Consider the following 18689-nt stretch of genomic DNA (forward strand, 5'->3'; position numbering starts at 1 on the left):
GATGGTATCAGGTAAAGATGTGACAATTCAAAATATCAGTTAAACCTAGCAAATTTTTTTTCTTATTAAGTTAAAAAGCAATACTTATTCCTCTAGGAAATGAGACTAAGATTTTGAGGGAAGTGATTGTAGCAGGACAACAAATGCATCAAACAGCAATTAAAGAAAAAGAAGGCTTAAATGATAAGAATGATGCATATAGACCTAGAGCTTTGGTGAACCTCTTAAACCCTGAAACCAGGATTTGTACAGATGATCTTCAAACAGGAACAAGATTGTAAGTGTTCTTCCCTTTCAAGGAGTATTTCTAATTTTATTGTATATTCAGCAAGTATTATTGTACTACTACTACTTACTACTCTAAGTGTAGGATTAGTGATCTTTCTGTACTGATTTTACAATAAGAGCCTCAAGCAATGCTATAAAACCCCTGTAGAAAACAACATTACAAGACTTGGACCATAAAAGATGATCCTTTTTGGAGTATCCACTGTGAGTGCTTTGCCCTTTAATATCCATTAAAAAAAAAAAGTGCATCTTTGACTTTGTGGGGTTCACAGTGTTTTTAAGTTACATCTGCAACATCTGCATTAACTCAGGGAAAACTTATTTACATGAAAGAATTGTAAACTGAAGTCAATAATTAATTTAATGAAAGAACAAGTAAAGTATGATTACACTTTAAAGCAAAAATTAGCTTTTCAATTTCTAACACTTAACAAGCTGGCAGCAAATTTTGGAAGGGAGTTACTCTACAGCTGTTAATTCCCACATGGCTGCTACAAATAACAAAAAGTAAAGTTATTTTAAATATTTAAATGGTGCTAGCATTTGTTTTAAAAAGCATGTATTTTAAAAGGTCAAATAAACCCTTCCATTTTAACAAAACTGAAAAGACCAGGTATATCAAATGCAAACCTAGCAAATGTTTAATAGATGAACAAAGAAAGAGGCACTATTGCTCAGTGACAGAAAAGTCTTTTTAAACACAAACAGACTTTTATCTTCTATTCTGTAGAGTTCATCAGTGTCGCTTACCTTGAAAGTTGTCTCAGGTTCTCGTGGTTCTGGACTTGGTGGAAGTGAGAGTGGGATGTCCTGGAGTGATATATTTTCATCATTCTATCAGAGAATAAAAACAAGAACTGGCTGATGCTTTGCTCTCTGTGAGATTTATATTGCAACCCATGAGATTTGACCTGGTTAGGTGACTTAGTCTATTTATGCATTTTTGTCTGAAAGTTTTGTGACCAACTGTTGAACATTATTTTAAAAGAAACCTTACAACCAGCAACATAAACTATGTATATATTTCAAAGTTATGATTGAAGTGGAGGATGAATTACTGGAATTAATATCTATTACCAAGAAGTTTGACTAGTTCCTTATGCACTAAGCTATGGTAGAAGTGCAAGAAGCTGGAAGACTCTCTTGCCTAGCTCACTTGGTCAAGAGTGAAAAGACACAGCATTAAGTAGGTGGCAGCTATTGCCTTCAGTCCCTACCTAGACACAGCAGCAGTTCATATCCTCAAAACTATTTCCTGAAAGAACTCCCTCGCAAACTTGCTTTGAAGGATGGACACATATCACCTGTCTCCAGAACCTGTTATAATGTCCACTACCTCTGTGCATTCTCCTTTTCTCCCAGATAGGAAAGCCTCCCTTGATGCAGCACATTGCACAGTACCCAAATAAGGGCCATGAACAGCCTCCCACTCCTCACAAAGTTGAAGAAACAGCTGCAGCTATGCCAAAGTGCATTGATTTTGCACAAAAATCTGGTAAAAACTGCCCATTGTGTTCAGATGTGTTGTATCAGGAGGGAATGGTGATACTATGTGATTTTTAAAGCTTCGTTTTCTTCAGTATCCATTCAAAGAATCTGTCTGAGCAATATCAAAATATACAGGCAGAATATTTCAGCCCTGAATTCAGCCATGAATTCTTAACTACTAAAGCAACATTTGCTTCTGGGACAACTAATACAAAATTAATTCACGGCCATCAGAACAAAACATCAATTATAAAAACTGGAACCACAGAAAAGTATTCTTTCCCCCAGCATGACAGCCATAAATTCTGAAATTATGCACACCAAGTAGAAACAGAAATAACCAAAGATGCCAAAAGATGATTGCCTGGATATGCCCTGAACCACTTTTGTCACTCTCATGACAAAAACACACACAGCCCTTCTCTGCAGTACCTCAAATCTCAGGGCTCAGCCCTGAAGAGGTTCCATTAGGTGACAGTGTCAAGGCACAGACTGACACACTGGCAGTATATTCTCATGACACGTTCTCAGGTTTGTAGCACAATCTCAGTGTGCGCAATTGTAGTCCAATCTCAGTGTGAAACAAAACTACAGTACAACTACAGTGCTGTTATTTTATGGACATGAGAGATCATAACCTCCATTTACTGGGTGTAAAAAGATTCCACAAACACCCTTTTCTGTCCATCTCATCCATGCTACCTTCTTAAAGAAGAAAAATAAAATAAACTTCTATCTTACAGTATTCTACTTTATTTTTAGGGTTCTTAAAGGGGAGTTTCTTGATCCAATGACTTGTAGAATATAAGAGCAGCAACTCCCTAAAACCTGTCTGTCTTGAAACTGCTGAGGCTGAACCAGCAAGTCCCTAAATTCATGGGAGTCAAACCACAGCTCAAATGCTAAGGATCAATTAAGGGAAAAACTCACAATACAACTATTTATGTTATGTCCATGAAGCATCTTTTTTTTTTAATCCATAAGAAATATGGCTCACAAATTTTTAACTGAACTGCAGAGAAACATCAAGATTGTCCAGATGAAAAAAAAAAAAAACTAACTTCTAATAATTAAGTTTTAACTTCTTCCTATAGTCACCAACTAGTTGCAGCCAAAATATGCACAACCATTACCAGAATTAAAATATAAAAATACTAAGAACTGTCATACAATTCCAAATTGCTTTTGCCATACTACAGACAGTTAAATTAATTGCCATCACTAAGATGTAATCGTATATCTTGCAGTTTTTTGGTGGTGTTTACTTGTTCGTTTGGGTTATTTTTACTTCTTGGGTTTTTTTATTTTTATTTTTTAAAGACTATGATAGTGAGAGCAGTTGAATTTCAAGGCTTCTGACTCCTCAACACAGCAAATCCTTCAGCTTACCCTGCTTAACACACAGTTGTATTCACTTCACAAGTGGCTGGTTGTTCCTTCTGGGCAGAAAGCCAGCAAGTGACAGGCTGATGAAGCAGCAGTTTACAGCCTATGCTATGAACGAGTTCCAATCGAGTGTTTTAAAAATAATTTGCACAATAATACCATACAGAAACAAACACTATTTAATCCAAAGCATTTCTGAAGTGGTAGAGGAAACTGAGCAGCGATTAAAATAATAGAATCATTTACAGATTAACAGATTATATATTTTGTATTATATTTTAATTTATATACTGCAGAAAACAGATTTCATCAACATTTGTTATTTTAAATGTGTATTCAAACAAATACACATGCTCAGAAGAAAAGGTACATCAGACAGTCACAGCTGTAATTGTGAAGGAGCAATCATGGGAACGGAAAAAAAAACCAAGCCAAAGTACTTCAATCAAAAGTAGCTTGCAGGCTTTTAAAAGCTGTATCACTGATACCTCTAGTGTATCTTTTAGTTCACATTAGAATGCATTTAAATGAAGCAATAAAACATTCTACAACAGCAGATTAAGACCTAATTGCAAAGAAGGTTAATATGTCGCATATTCACTGGTGATTTAAATGAAGTTCTCCAGCCCCATGTTACACCTGACTAGCAAAGCAAGTTCATCTGCATCAATTTCCTTGCCACTGTCTTAATTATCCTAATACATATAATGAACACAGGGCAACTAAAAAATAATTCAGTTCTAACACTATCAGCAGGAACTTAACCAACCATTGTGAACACTTGCTAGGATTCATCTGTGAAACTTGTTTTGTTTTGCTTTTTCTTTCTTCTTCATTGTTTTGCTGAAGTGAGATTGGTGAAGCAGAGTAAGGCTATCAATGTACAAGAAAGATATTAGATTGGCAAAACCCCCTATAAATTAGCAAAACAAATGCAAGTGGTTATATGCACATGCTATTTTGGTGGTCTAGAAATTATATGCTAAAATATAATCACATTTCAGAAACTTGGCGAGAACTTATACTAATTTTAACCTTCAGGTAAAATTACAGTAGACTTTCTAAAGGTATCTTCAAACTGTTACAGGCAATATAAAAAGCTATTACCTCTTGTTTTTTACCTAACATGTTTACAGCAGTAGAATACGTTATTGATCATACAGGTGCAACAAAAGCCTCATTTCTGCCAAATGTAAAAGATGTTTGCAAACACAAGAACCGAGGGCAGCTCATGAGGCATATAGAAAACAAATGCTTATCAAATACATCGACAAAGAAGTTCTACTTCTAAACATAAGTAGCAAAAAAAAGCACAACCCATTTCCTCAGGAGAAGATTGCTTTTGAAAAACAGCAGCATTAGACGGTAAAAATAGTTGTTGTTAATGTTTAACTTCTTCTTAAATTCAAAACACTGCAACTCAAACTTCTTACATCCTGGCAACCCTGGTATAGTTATTTTCAGTTTAGGCAGGAAAATAACCTGCAGCGTGTGAACTGACAGAGGACTGATGTTGCAGACATTCACATTTAATTAGCTATGGAGAGACAGTCTTCAGTTATAAATTTATTTTCTTTTTAACCTGATATAAATTCATATATATAAACTTGCATGCAATGTTTAATGAAGATCATACTCATTTAAGAAATTGCTGTCTGCAATTACTTTCAACTCATTTACATTTACTGGAAAGATTTTTCTGGACATAAGTCAACAGAATATAATTCAACTTTTAGCCAGTTCTGAGTGGCCTCTATGTAATAAACTGAGGTAATCACATGCTTCAAGATAGAAAATTACAGGAAACCTGGAGTCAGAAACCATTAAAAAATACCTCAGCAAGACTCAGAAAACCATCCTATATTGACTAGTAGCTACATAAAGGTAACAGGTAGTGGAAAAAATAAATCCACACACAAATACCCATCAAACACTTTTAGAATACTCAAAAACTTAAAGGTTACACAGGCAAAACCTTTATAGTAACTTTTTAAAGACAAGTGTAAGTCACCTCCCCTCTAACATTTTATAGTATTATCAGCATAGTACCTAAACACCAAATGCAGAAAAATGTCTGAAGCTTTACAGCCATGACAAGTTCTGATTTCATGCTGAGGATTATTTCAACTTCATATTCCTTTTCAAAGGATATCTGCTGAGAAAACACCATCTCAATTTTCTACAAGTTTATTTTATTGTTTCAGGATAAAGTCAGTGAGAGTTAGAATTTTTAAGTGTACATATAGGTAAAATAGATGACAGTCCTTGCTTTGCTGAGTATTAACACTGTCAGACACCTTGTTTCTCCAGACAATCTTCCACCTGTCAAATATTTTTACATACCCACTCCCATATGTTACAGTCTAAACTGCAGCACTTTATTGCATTCTCAGGTCTGCATATGTAATTTTTAATCCATCTCAAGGACATGAGCTAAAGGTTATGGGAATAACCCTCTATCATGGCTGTCACAGGTACAACCCCAACTCATTCAAATACAAACAACCACAGATTGAAACCTGTATTTTTGAGTGCCTGTACTTAACATGCTCTCATGCTAATATTTTACAAGTGTGAAACCTTTAACCTTATAAATTCCCAAAGAAGTGACTTACTGTTTTTTGGTAAACAGAGCACTAAATATTAATTTTTATTTAGTGACACTTCTTAATAAATAATAATCTCTGTGAAATAGAAGTGTTTAGTCAAGAACAGCCTAAAAAAGAAATCTCATTTTCTTTCTAACCTACTGTGCTGATTATACACAGCAGCAGCTTACCTACTATAGATTGTTGGGCTTTGAGCATTGCAGTTTTTTTGCTGATAAACAGTTCATCAGCTCAAAAACGCCACATTTATTTGTATTTGCTCCTGTCCTCTCAGTAGTTAAATGTTTTATTTTATGTGCCTCTATTTTAAAAATAAATAAAAACCCCACAACCATAAAGTCAAGCTCTGTGACTAAATACATCATAATAGTCCAGGGAATGTATTTCAGCATTATAAACGAGCCCCTTGTATACAGCAGACTGACTGTGCAATTTTTCTCACTGCCTATACTTTCCTTCTTCTCCTTTCCCTTTGCTTTCTTTAGGTGATATTAATTGCAGGTTTTAGTTAAAAGCACACATAAAATAAAGAAAAATTGTAGAACTTCTATAATAGATGAGATGAAGGATATTATTCTCCCTCAGAAAAAATCTCCTATACTGCCTCAGAGGAAGATAAGCTCAAAGCTTAAAACAATAGTTGCTTTAATTTTACTAAAATATTTTAAATCCTTCTATTACAAAAATTAACCTTTTAGAACCAAAGGCATTTTCAGCAATTATCACACAGTTCCCAAACAGCATAAGCTGCCTTTCAAAACACAGGATTTTAAAATAATATACTATTAATAGTATGCTAATAATTTCACCTTGAGAATTCTTTAAAAGTTCCAGCATCTGCACTTCACTAAGAAGCTGAAAAGTGCTGAAGAAACACTTCTAAAGTTTATCAAGGTTTATGAAAGCAGGTGCTATTCACCTGCTGACAACTTGGCACCTTGAGTGTAGTTTCATTCAAATATCACTAAAAATCAGTGTCATACAGTTTCCATTGCCCACTGTCAAACACAGTGAGAGTCCAACAGCTAACCAAATGCTTAAACTTGAAATTTTGTCAATTTCATTTGCTATTCTTTGGTGATTTCTTTGGTTCTATTTCTTTCAAGCACAGCTAAGTCACTGAGGTGAACTATTTTGTGGTGGAGAGAGAAAAAATAGGTGCAATTTATAAAACTTAACACATGACACAAAGAAATCTTAGTATTTCATTAACTAATCTGTTTCTTCTTTGTCTTCAGGCTTCTTACAACAAAGATAAGCAACTCTGCAGATCTCATCAGATACAATAATAAAACAGTACAATGAATACATACTTCAAAGATACTCAGGTGACTTACTAATCTCTAGCTTCAGCAAAAATACATTGGTGCATTTCACAGTTTAGCACTACAGACTCCATTTTTTCATTCATTCCCCTTCATGCAAGTGGGCTAGTCATATCTGAAAAGTTTCACTGAAGATCTGGGCTTGAAAAATAAGAACTTATTTTCCAGGTAAGTTGAAGAGAAACATTTTTAATAAAACTTGCTTCCCCCAGAGAAAAAAGGTCTTCACAGATCTCACAGTTCTTTGAACTGCTTCATGTTTCAGTCCTCCCTAAAGTATCAGTAAGTGCTTATCTGAGATAAGACAGGGTGGCTGCAAATCACTGCTGCCAGACTTCAGAGGAAGTTACTACAGAGGATGGTCAATCCTTGCCTAGATCAAAGGCTCTCAGGCATCAGAAATATCACAATTCTTATTTAAATAAGGATGTTCTAACACATTAGCTCTGTAGCCTCAACTTAAAGCAACAAGTTTAAGAAATTAACTGAGGAGGAGGAAGGAATTTAAGATCAGAAGAAAACTTATTTACTACTAAGCATGCAAATGAAGTACCTTAGTCAACGTTTAAGAAGCATTAACATTTAGATGTCAGCTATTACTAGAGCTAAGACTTCAGAGCTTTTTCTTCTTACAAGGCAAAGTTAGTGCTCTGGTTAAGCATTAAGTGAGAAGATTCACAAGTAGCTCCACATCTCCTTGTAAATAATTATAACTGCATGTAGCGCAAGAACCACCTACAATTTTCATTCCATGTAAGCTGCTATAAGATCATTGCAAGATCAGAGAAGGTTATACTTACTACAGGGAAAATGTTAAAAAACTCTGCATGATGGCAGCATGCAAGGAGTAAGCAGACAACCCGTGTACTGCTGGCACTGTTATCCTGGTCACACAGAGTTCAGAAAAGGCTAGACTGCTCAAATAACTACTTATTTTTCCAAGCAGAACTGGGAACCCAACACCCAACTCATGCTGTTGCAGCTATGTTACCAGTAATATTCAAGGTAATTTATATATGGTGATGTGAGCTACAGTCACAGCAATGACTCCAATAGAGCACATTAAGCCTCCCTAGGAATCTGCTAGGTATACATTCATTATATGCTCTGCTTTACAGTAATCACTCTAAAGTAAGATAATTGTATGAAATGGACTTTAATTACTGTATCTTACTATCTTTCTACAACTGTTCCCAGAAGACCTCATGCCTAAAACCTGACTACAGCTCTATTTCTATCTATCCAAATAATACTGCCAAAAGTCATAACTGGAAAAAGGTAACACTTGTATATTTAAATATATAATATAGGTGAAGCAAATACAAGAACTTCTGCTTCCTTTACTAAAGACAGTGGTTGAAAGGAGCCAAGTTTGTATCTTGCTTTTTAATGTTTTGAAAGAAGAGGCCTTTCATATGACCCAGAATGAGACCAAGTTCTAATTTAGTGTTCAGACAAAGTTCATGTAGTTGTTCTCAAATTTGTATTTCTGTTCTTTACAATGAGAGAGAAAAAAAAAAAGACAAAAAAAAAAAAAGACCTGCAATATTTTTACTCACTTGTCAGTATAAAGCTCAATATTTTCAGGAAAGGTTTAACCCTTAAAAATAACAAAAAGATGTGTGTGTGTGTATATATATATATATATATAAAAAGATAGAGTCTTACTCTGATTGTTCAGTAAATAATGGTAGTAAGGATCTAAAGTTATCCCCTCTGTAGCAGGTTAATTTACATTTACATTGCTATTCATATTGTTTGATTAAAAGGCTGGACAATACACAGGGCTGTAAGATTAAATGTTCAGAAGTCTAGTGACGAGTTTTGGAAGCAGTGAGTCAAAATGGGGAGGTGAGGTCAGAAAAATACATAGAAGTGTGCATGACCAAGTTTGAAGGGAAGAGTAATACTTGTTATTACACAACCCTACATTACAAGGAGTGAGGCAGAGGTGGTCAATTTTTTGGCAAGAGAAGCAGCAAATTTTGAAGAACAGACATTTGTAGGAGTAGCTTTCTTCTGAGAGTTTAAGTTTTTTAAGAAAAACTTAAACTGAGCTACTTGAGGCAAGGTTTGTGTTCTAGAACGTTTTAGAGAAGTCTGGCTCTTATAAACCAGGTCAAGATTTAAAATAGAGTATTCTGCAAGGCCACACACTATTTGGCTGTAACACGCATGCCTTTACACAATGATCTACACATGCACAACCATCTATCTAGTTGTTTAATTGTCCTTGTGTTAAAAGGCATTAAAGGCTCTGGATAAGCATTCTCTGCTATGTCATGTAATAATTAGATGCTTGAGCCCATTGGGAGGCACAGCTTTTGCAGTTCACTACCCAGGCACTAGGCTTCCCTCTCTGACACTACATTATTTTAGTTAGAATGATACTTTTGATTTCATCAGTGGAAAAACATCTCCAGTATTCTCAATTACCATAGGAAGCAAACGCTCACATTTCTAAAAGGCAGAGTCATACCCCTGAATTAGCTTCAAGGCTGATTTGCTTTTTGTTTTGCTGTGTTTTGTTTTAGTATCTTACTTTCAGGGCACAAACTTATTTCCACATTATTGTGTGAGGAAAAAAAACAGCAGTAAACCTACAGAACACCACACAGATACTTTTCAATGCTAATCTGTATATGTCTCCAAAGAAAGTCTCAAGGAATTTTTCTTTTTAAGGTAGCAAAGGAATTTTTGAAGCTGAAATGCCATACTACTGCTGAAGTCATCCAGCATTTGAGCAATTCCAATAGAAATGACCCAGTAGGATTTGCTAAGCTTTTTGTCAAAACACACAGAAAAGAAGGAAAACAAAGGCTTAAGAGCTATTACAACTGACTCGCTGAATGCAAGTTTGATCAATGGAATCAATTTTTATATTTTAATTTAGTTTTATTTTTTTAATCTCAGCTTTTTAGAATCTTACTAAATAAAATATTTTCTTCACATCCACTGAGGTGTTTTTTAATCTAGCATTATTTCCTCAGAGAAGCAGAATAACAGTATTTAATATTTTTTGCAAAGTGCTGAAGTATCAGAAAAAAGTACTACTTTACAGAGCAATAAAAAGTGCACACTTTCTTGAACACTGTAATTCAATGTATAAAGGAAATTATAACAGCCTAATAAGGCCAAACAGAACACTAGCCCACTTAAGCTCACTCTCCAAAATACTTTACTGCTTTTGTTCCATTTAAACAGCTCACCTGGTGCAATAATCTCTTCAGCTTCAATAACTGAGTTTTTACAGCTGTGCAGTCCTGGACCATGTGCCGAAGTGTCATTTCATCCAGCATCACAGTGTTCTCTGCTAAACCCACCAGCTGTCTAGGAGCCTGATAAAAATTCGGTGCTCCATAGCTTTCCAAGTGACCAACAGGAGATTCTAGGTATTTCGATCCCCTTTAAAAGAATAATTAAAAAATAAAAACACAGTGATGACAAAACTAGAGCTAGAAAGCAGTTAGTAAAAAAATGAAGTGTTCTGTAACATGGGTTATATTAACACACCGTGGCATACAGCAGTAAATAAAATACATTAGGAAATGTCAATCCCATTTCACTTAAATGCTGGGCTTTCCTTCCCACATGCGTACACCTCTCACAGTACCCAAAAAACAGTTTGTTCATCAGGATTTCTATAAACTGCCATTCAAGCCAGCTTCCAAGAACTATATGTTTACATAGAATTTTAAAACAAATCAATAAGTAAAAAGCTGTCCACACTTACAAACTGCAAATAAGAAGACAGTGTAATGTTCTTCCATGGAACATATATGGTAACTTAATCCAGGCTTCGTAGTATCACATAAACACAAGCAACTTTTTTTTTTTATTTAAAACCGTGACAGAAACAAAAATTTTGAAAAGAAGTAATTATAAATCTCAGTGATGCTCCCACCCAGACACACTATTTATAGACATACAACTATTCTGAAAATATCATGTACGCAGTGTCCCTTGAGACCCTTCTGTGCCAAAAGACATTTCTCATCCCGGTATTTCAATTGCTTGGGAGAAAAGAGACAAGTCCTTTACCTGTTCAAGTCATTTTTACCATGGATATAGTGATCAGTGTGGCCAAGATGATAGTGATCCTGTGTATTCCACCGCTGTTGTGGTGGTCTTTTCCAGAAACCTTCCTGATGTTGCCTAGCATTTCTGTCTTGTCTATCATAACGGCTCATATTTTCACATTCCTCTACAGAGAGCATAAAGTAAAAGTTAAAAAAAAAAATAAAATTTGTTCCTAAGTCCTTGTAAATAAAATATTTGCAACATGCTGGTAACAAATGCAGTGTAAAATCTGGGGGGTTTTTAAACTGATTTTAAAAAAACCAAAAGCATTTTAGGACTGCCAAGCAGACTTCTGAAGTGATGGCACATTTCTACTAGGATATAAACTGTTAAAAGAACAATAGTAGCCTGTAGAAAACAATTACAGAATTTAGTCTTATAAGTATTTTGGATTTAAGTAGAAAAAAATCATTTGGAGCCAACAAGGCTATGGGCAAGAGAAAAATAAAATCTGTAAGTAACATTTTCCTGTTTTCCTTAGTGACAGGATCTTCAGGCCTTTAAAAGTTCAAACATTACACGAATACAGAAAGACGACATTTCAGAAAAAGGCCAGTACTTAGTTTCAAAAGAGAAGAGTTTCATTACTTAAAATACATATATATCTCATCTAATTAATCTCATTTGTTTATCAGCTTGAAAGACCTTGAATCTTTATTTACCTGGACAACAAGAATGATTTAAAACAACCAAAACAATCTCCTTAAAACACTAACTTCCCCAAAGCGAAGCAGCAAATTCCACAAACTCCTGACGGGAACAAAAGCTATATTTGGCAACAGCTTGTAAACCACAAGAAACAGAGCCAAAACAAGTGCTACCCGTGCAGTGAGACACAGCAAAAAGAAGTCATGAACTGTTACTCTGCCATCGCATTTTCTCCTTCACTTACCCAAGGAGTTTTTCCTCACATTGTCAGTCCTTTTCTAGGAGAATAACTTTACACGAGAGAACACTGTTTTATTCAGCTGCCTACTCAGACATAGTTGCGCATAAGACGCTCATAAACAGGCCTTCCTTCCTGCTCAGCTCCCAGCCTGCGTGCTGTTGGGAAGGGAGCCCAGTTTCACCCTGTGATTTAAAACTGCCATCCTCACTCACTGCATACTTGTTGAGCTAGAACTGTTTCTATAAATAGTGTCCAAGCGGTATCCCAGACTCCAGAATGAAACAAGGAGTTTCTGTAGACCTAGAAAGTCTTAAGAGGTTGGTGTCAGAGAAGCCACACAATTACAAATAGAGTGTTGGCAAAAAGTGCTGTTAAATATCATTATAACAAATGTTCATCTCTACAATTCAGTTAACACCTAGTTCAATAACCAAAGAAGCAGGTAAGAAAACAAAGTTGTTTACCCAAAGTAACAGCAGATTTCCTTTAGAAACATCCTTCTACAGCTCAAAATACATGAAAATTCAAGGGAGCCTATTCAAAATAAGCCCTCAATAACTTTGTAAGTAATTTTATTATTATAATTTTCAGCTTTGGAAAATGAAATTGAGACACTAAGTACAGAGAAGTTAGGATTAACAAACTTTGCTTTTTCAGGTGGTCATAATTATTTAATGGAAAGCCTGGAGGTGAATTTTGAATACTGCTATTCAGATCCTCTTTGCTAAAAATTCAGGGGTTTCAAGATAAGAAGCAATTATACAAGAGACCCTGTTTATGCCCACTTAATACGGAAACCCAACTTAAAAAAAAGTCAATAATAATAGTAATTAGCTAATATTGATCTCAAACAACAAGTCTCTCCTCCTGAACCAGCAGCTTACACAGATTGTTGTAGCCACAAAACATATTCCAGCTGCACAAACTTTATTGATGCTTAGCTGTAGAAGTCTGAGTAGGTTTGTAGCAATGCAATTAAGAGAGCAGTGAATTAAAATCATATTTCATTTGTGTCTAGATTAAATGGTAAACAAACTTTTTTTGGGTAGCAAACATTCATCTTAAATGCATGCATTTTTAACAGTTTTCAAGTGAATAATTTAAAACAGAATTACTGATACAGTCAGTGCACGTTTTATAAACATTTTATGAGAACATTTTATTCTCATTTTATGAGAAATTGATCTACCCTGTAGAAATGTTTCTTAATTTTTCCAACAGGATTAAAATTACCATTATTGAAAGAATATCTATGCGCATAACCACTAGTACTGTCAGAAATCACCTAAGCTTGGATTGTCATTCATTCTGGAAAATTAAAGAATTGTACACTTATCTGGGCTGAAAATTTGAATACTAGGACTAACATTAGTAAGCAGCTTTCACACAAGTATGCTGGAAAACTTAGTCTGAGGTGTAAAAGATTGAGTACTACACTTGATATGTGCACACTTGAAACGTGTTGTGCCACCACTGCAGGAGATGGATCAACATGTGTTTATTTACTGCTAATTTGGCTTCATATCTTGCATACACACTGAAGTCTTCCCCCAGAGCACTGATGGAACTCTGAAAGAAACTCAGTTTCCCCAGTATTCAAGCAGGCAGCTAACCAGGACACCAAACAAGATAAGCCTTTTTTCTTTCAGTGCCTTTTGGTACAGGGTGGGACACCACACTGCTCCACATGTTAGCTGACTCCCACTGAACTTCGAGGTAAAGCTAATATCCATCTTCACATGACAGTGACAATTCCTATGAGTAGTTCAAAACTGACCAAAAGTAAATGCCCCAAGCTCTTCTAGTCCAGGATTTGAGAAAATGTGGTGGCAATCATTTGCCTTGCCTAGTTCATTCTAGTCTGGATCTGTGTTATTTTAGTGGCATATAGATACCACAATCCTCCGCCTGTGACATATTTGCCAGCATTCTCACTGACAACAAGAGTGCATAAAAGACTTCTCGAAAAAACACATCTTAAACCTTAAGGCCTCTGTTAACCTGAACTGTATAAAATGTATTAGGAAATACTGCCATTTTATAGAAGAAAACAAATAATGACCTCAAAAATAATTCTATTATCATTCACCAAAGTTGAAAAAATGTTGTCCCAACAATTAGCTGAAGGAGTAACTTTGAGTTAAAAATTTATTCTACTAAAATAATTTGAAGAAACTGTGCAACAAGGCTGCATTTTTATAAAAGGCAGTAAAAGTCTAAATTGAAAATTCTTCAAATGCAAAAGTCAGAACACCACAACTCAAAAATCTCTTTAAGCCTGTAATGCAGTTTCACAATAAGATTGCTTGGCTAATTTACTAACCCTTATCATGAGGTGGGTCCTCAGGTAGGTCCACATCAAGCATGAGATCATCATCCTCAAGATCACATGAATCAAGATTATTCAAGATATCCTGCAAGAAAGAAAATGTAGTATAGAGCTGCTGTCATGATACTTCATTTACCTACTGTCACAAAAAGTTTATTTCAAAGCTTTGTTCCATTTGTATTCTATACACCCAATGTTGTCACCAGCCTCCTCTCCTTAGAGGCCAAGATCAACCTTGCTCATGATCATCTTTATGAACAATACAATAACAGTGCTAGATAAAAAAAAAGATGAAGCAAAACATTTTTCTGCCTGATGTCCACAGAACAGTCTGAAGATTTCTCTATTCATTAATATTCTGCCTGCTCCTCAATTAGAAACATTTCAAAATTAAGTTATTTTTCTCACTTAAAGAAAAACTTTATGAAGAGAAGATATTAAATCACCTTATTTTGGCTTTCTTTGCACACTGACCAAAAGTTCATAACATCATTGAAAAGGAAAAGGGGTTTTGGAAACCTAGATGACCTTGGCTTTTTGGGCCAGATTATCAGCACTAAGCTCTGCTGCCTTTCAACTTTTAAGATCATAGTTCACATAAAACTGTTTCTAAAGCAACTAGCAAGCTAACAGTATAAGAAAAATAAAATCAAGGTGCTAGCACTAAATAGGATTATAAATATTCCATATAGTCAGTCAGGTATATTCAAAAAACAACTGTTGTGTGGGTAAGTCAAGTCAGTGCTAAAAAGACAGACCATTCCCTCTTTGTTTAAGAATTCCAACTACAGGAAAAACTCAAAGAGGTCAAGGTTGTAGAATATCCAAACTATTGAACAGCCAGATGCTGCTGCAAGCATCACGTCACTGAAAAGCCATGTCAGGCAAAAAAGTGCAGTACTTGATTAGAGAACCCAGACTCCATTTTACTTCATTATTCACAGAAAGCCAAGCTTATTAACAAGTGATAAAAACACAAAATAGGTCTAAGGGAACGGCTACTGGTTATACAGTTTTAACACTTGGGCACTGTTTTCCCTTATCCCACAAATAAAAGCCATAGTTTTAAGGCCCAAGATCAGACTCAGACATTTCACCTCTGCCTCTTTTCTAAGAGCAGGAATGCAGATTTTTCTTAGGTTTAACAGCAACTCCTAAAGATGATTCATAGGACCAATATTGAAAAAAATCACCAAAAATTAAGCAAAATAAGTGTTTCACTAATTATTTCTCAGTGGATAATAAAGCAATAAGCAAATACTTAAAGGAATACTTGCCTACAGTCTATTAATATCCTGCATAACAATATTCACTTGTAAATCTATGCCTTTGGGGGCTACCATTTGTTAGAATTACTTTGCCAGATATCATAGGTGAAGAGGAAGAACATTAATAGGAATCCGTCTAAACTGTTCCTCCATTTGTTTTTCAGCCATCTTCTGATACTGCTCACAAAGGACTGGTATATTTGATTACAAATGGTAGAAGAACCTAAGTGTATTTTAAGATATTTTTTTTTTTCCTCTTAACACAGAACATTGAACATTCTATATTTCTGCAGGGGAAGTTATTTATTGACTTAGGAGGGAGGGTATGAGATGAAAATAGTTAAGATGCACTTTGTAAAACAGAAGCAATACAAAGGAAAGATGGAATACTTGAGACAGAACCACCTGCTTTTTTTGTATTTCAAAGTCCTCCCAGAATAATTTTGTTTACATACAGTATTCTAAGTAGTTCCAGGAGAAATAGAAAAAAATAACAGTGTGAAAGTAGGTTCAGGGCATTGTGAATAACAACAAAAACAACTACAGAAACACTTTCACAGAGAAATTGAAGCCATTTAAAGGAAATGTGGATTTAACGTTCAGTAGAAGAAACTGCCTGTGTATACTCATTTTTTGTTTCCATTAATTTACATTTTTTCAGGAACTATAAGATTTTTAACTAACGTGTTTATAAAATGATTCTGCAAAATCCAGGTGTGCTTGAGATGCAGGTTTGGTTTGTTAGTTGATGAATTATTTCTATATCATGCTTTGTTCTTTCAAATTAGTATGGACAAGCATTTTCTTCTTCTACTGGGGGTACCTTAATAAGCATAACAAATAAATTGCCAACAGTGGCCACAAATACATCAGAAAGTTGAAAACATTTGTCACTGCTGTGCAAAAGCATTAAAAAAGCACAATATAAAAACATAGTATGTCAGACTGTTAACTAATAAATCTAGATAAACCCCTTTACTATCTTTGTATGAGAACTTCAGAACAATGTCAGAGGAGGTCAGCATTTGAGATGCCAAACATACTTTTTTGTCAACAGCCTATTTAATTATGTTTCCCTAATTATACATTCCTGCACCACACTCAGTCAACTCCATACTGGAACAGACAAATGTGCCTGTGAAGTCTTTGCAATAGCTGGGCCACATGTTAACTCATTTTGAATTTAAGTATTACCTAATGCTATCTACTTGAGAAAGATAATATAAAAGTAGACGTCAGCAATGTCACCATGAAATAGCTGCAAGATAAAGTGCAGGTTTCATCAACACATTAGTGCTTACAGATCCCATATTTATAGGCCTCCATTGTTATTCTTTCTACTGTGTAATAAACTAAAGTACATTATACAGTACATGGCATTAACATTGTTAATAATATGTGCTTAACAGCAATTATCATCATTAAGAGATTCTGGGCAACAAACTCAATGAGAACAAGAAAAAAAATTCTTTAAAGGTGCATCAACTACAACCCTACAGAACACTACATGTTGCAGTAATTATTAAAAGTTACAATAAGAGAAAAATGTATTTGTATAGTTGAAAAGAGTAACATGTATTAAAAGAAGCATGTAATTTCACAAGGCTTATTTAGCTCTAGATTTTCAAGATGGTACAGCCTAGAAAAAGCTTGAGTTTGGGACTATGAAATCCCAAGTCAAAGTTCAGTGCTGTCCCCAGGCTCTGTCTTCAGAAAAGTCTTCAACTGCACAAAGGCAGCCATGCTTTGTTTTCTTGCAGCAACAGAACAGGAAAATAATTAAATGAGAAACAGATGATCTATGACTAACTGGTATAAAAACTGAATAAACTGAGAACCCCAACCTACAACAGCCTGGGTTTTTTGCCTAATCTGTTAGATGCAGAGTGTTCAGAATCTTTCTCAAGAGGCATAACAAAACTAACTTCTCAAGACCAGTGCTTTAACAACTGGAGTACTGTAGGGCAGCTACTTTTGCTGAAGCTGAACAAGTTTAAAGTTCAACACAGATCCGTATCCATCATAATGAACTGGAATAGCAAAATACCAGTTTAATATAAAAAGCTCAGTTTCTAAAAATTCCTCATGCTACATACATCATAAGCTCTCTTCCACTGAAGAACAGTATTTTTCAGTCCATTAACTTAAGTTCAATTTAGCTTCACAGTTGGACCTAGGCAAGAGGCCTGATTCTCAGGTTGCCCATTTCTTGAGCTAAGTATATCATGTAAATCAAAATAAATTAAAATGTGCCCAAATTAGGATGAGGACAGATGTCTGGATTTCCCCTTTATTAAATGCAAAAGATGTGGACCAGGGAAAGCTTATGACACAATGCATATTACACTGAAATAAAAAAAAAAAAAGTAAAGGAAGAAGTCAGGCCTTGAGGTTAGTGCAGAAATACAGAGCAATTCCAGATATGCAACCCTCAACCAAATAATTTGGAGACTGTTCACAGAACTGAGAAGAGCCTGAGGACAAATCACCAATTCAATACCATTCTTTTCACCCAAGCTATGCTGTTCTGCTTGGAAAGCAATTGCATTGAGGTAGTCGTGAACTGTTGGTGAATATTAGGAACAATGTTTTACATTTTTCCACAAGTGAAGATCTGAACTCTCATTCTTTTGTTCTACCTTTAGAAAGTAAGCTGTTAAAGGTAAATAACTATAATTACTTTTGTTAGTGATTAGTTGAGTTAGGTCTTGCTTCCAATAACAATTATGCACTTCCAAAGCCAGTGGAAAATGGAAGCAAAAGCTCACATTCAATTTAAAAATGTTTCCCATAGTGATTACTTAACTGAATAAACATACAAGTTTTTACAGTCTGATTTGCATTACTTCCTGATTTTTTTAAGGCTACATGCACAATTTTTTTCATCTCAAAGACAACCATACAAGAGCATTTGCACATAGATAATTTAATACAAACTATTACAACTCTCTAAAAGCTTTGAACAACAAAAACATTAAAGGGATGGATATCACCACTTTGGGGAGAAAAGTGAAACTACAGAAACTA

The 18689-nt window shown here is 35.0% G+C and overlaps 1 protein-coding gene across 9 annotated transcripts in view; it reads right to left on the reverse strand.

Moving 5' to 3' along the window:
• Positions 1 to 18689, reverse strand: part of CCSER2 (coiled-coil serine rich protein 2) — a 71591-nt gene that overhangs the window by 21260 nt on the left and 31642 nt on the right. For all 9 annotated transcript variants that reach the window (XM_051617206.1, XM_051617207.1, XM_051617205.1 and 6 more), the window contains exons 4-7: positions 14389 to 14479; positions 11138 to 11300; positions 10306 to 10501; positions 1039 to 1122 (exon numbers count right to left, since the gene is read on the reverse strand). In XM_051617206.1, coding sequence (XP_051473166.1) covers positions 1039 to 1122; positions 10306 to 10501; positions 11138 to 11300; positions 14389 to 14479 — 534 coding nt within the window. The remainder of the gene's footprint in view (positions 1 to 1038; positions 1123 to 10305; positions 10502 to 11137; positions 11301 to 14388; positions 14480 to 18689) is intronic.

The sequence above is a fragment of the Apus apus genome, chromosome 4 (genome assembly GCF_020740795.1).
Source record: "Apus apus isolate bApuApu2 chromosome 4, bApuApu2.pri.cur, whole genome shotgun sequence".
Lineage (NCBI taxonomy): Eukaryota > Metazoa > Chordata > Aves > Apodiformes > Apodidae > Apus > Apus apus.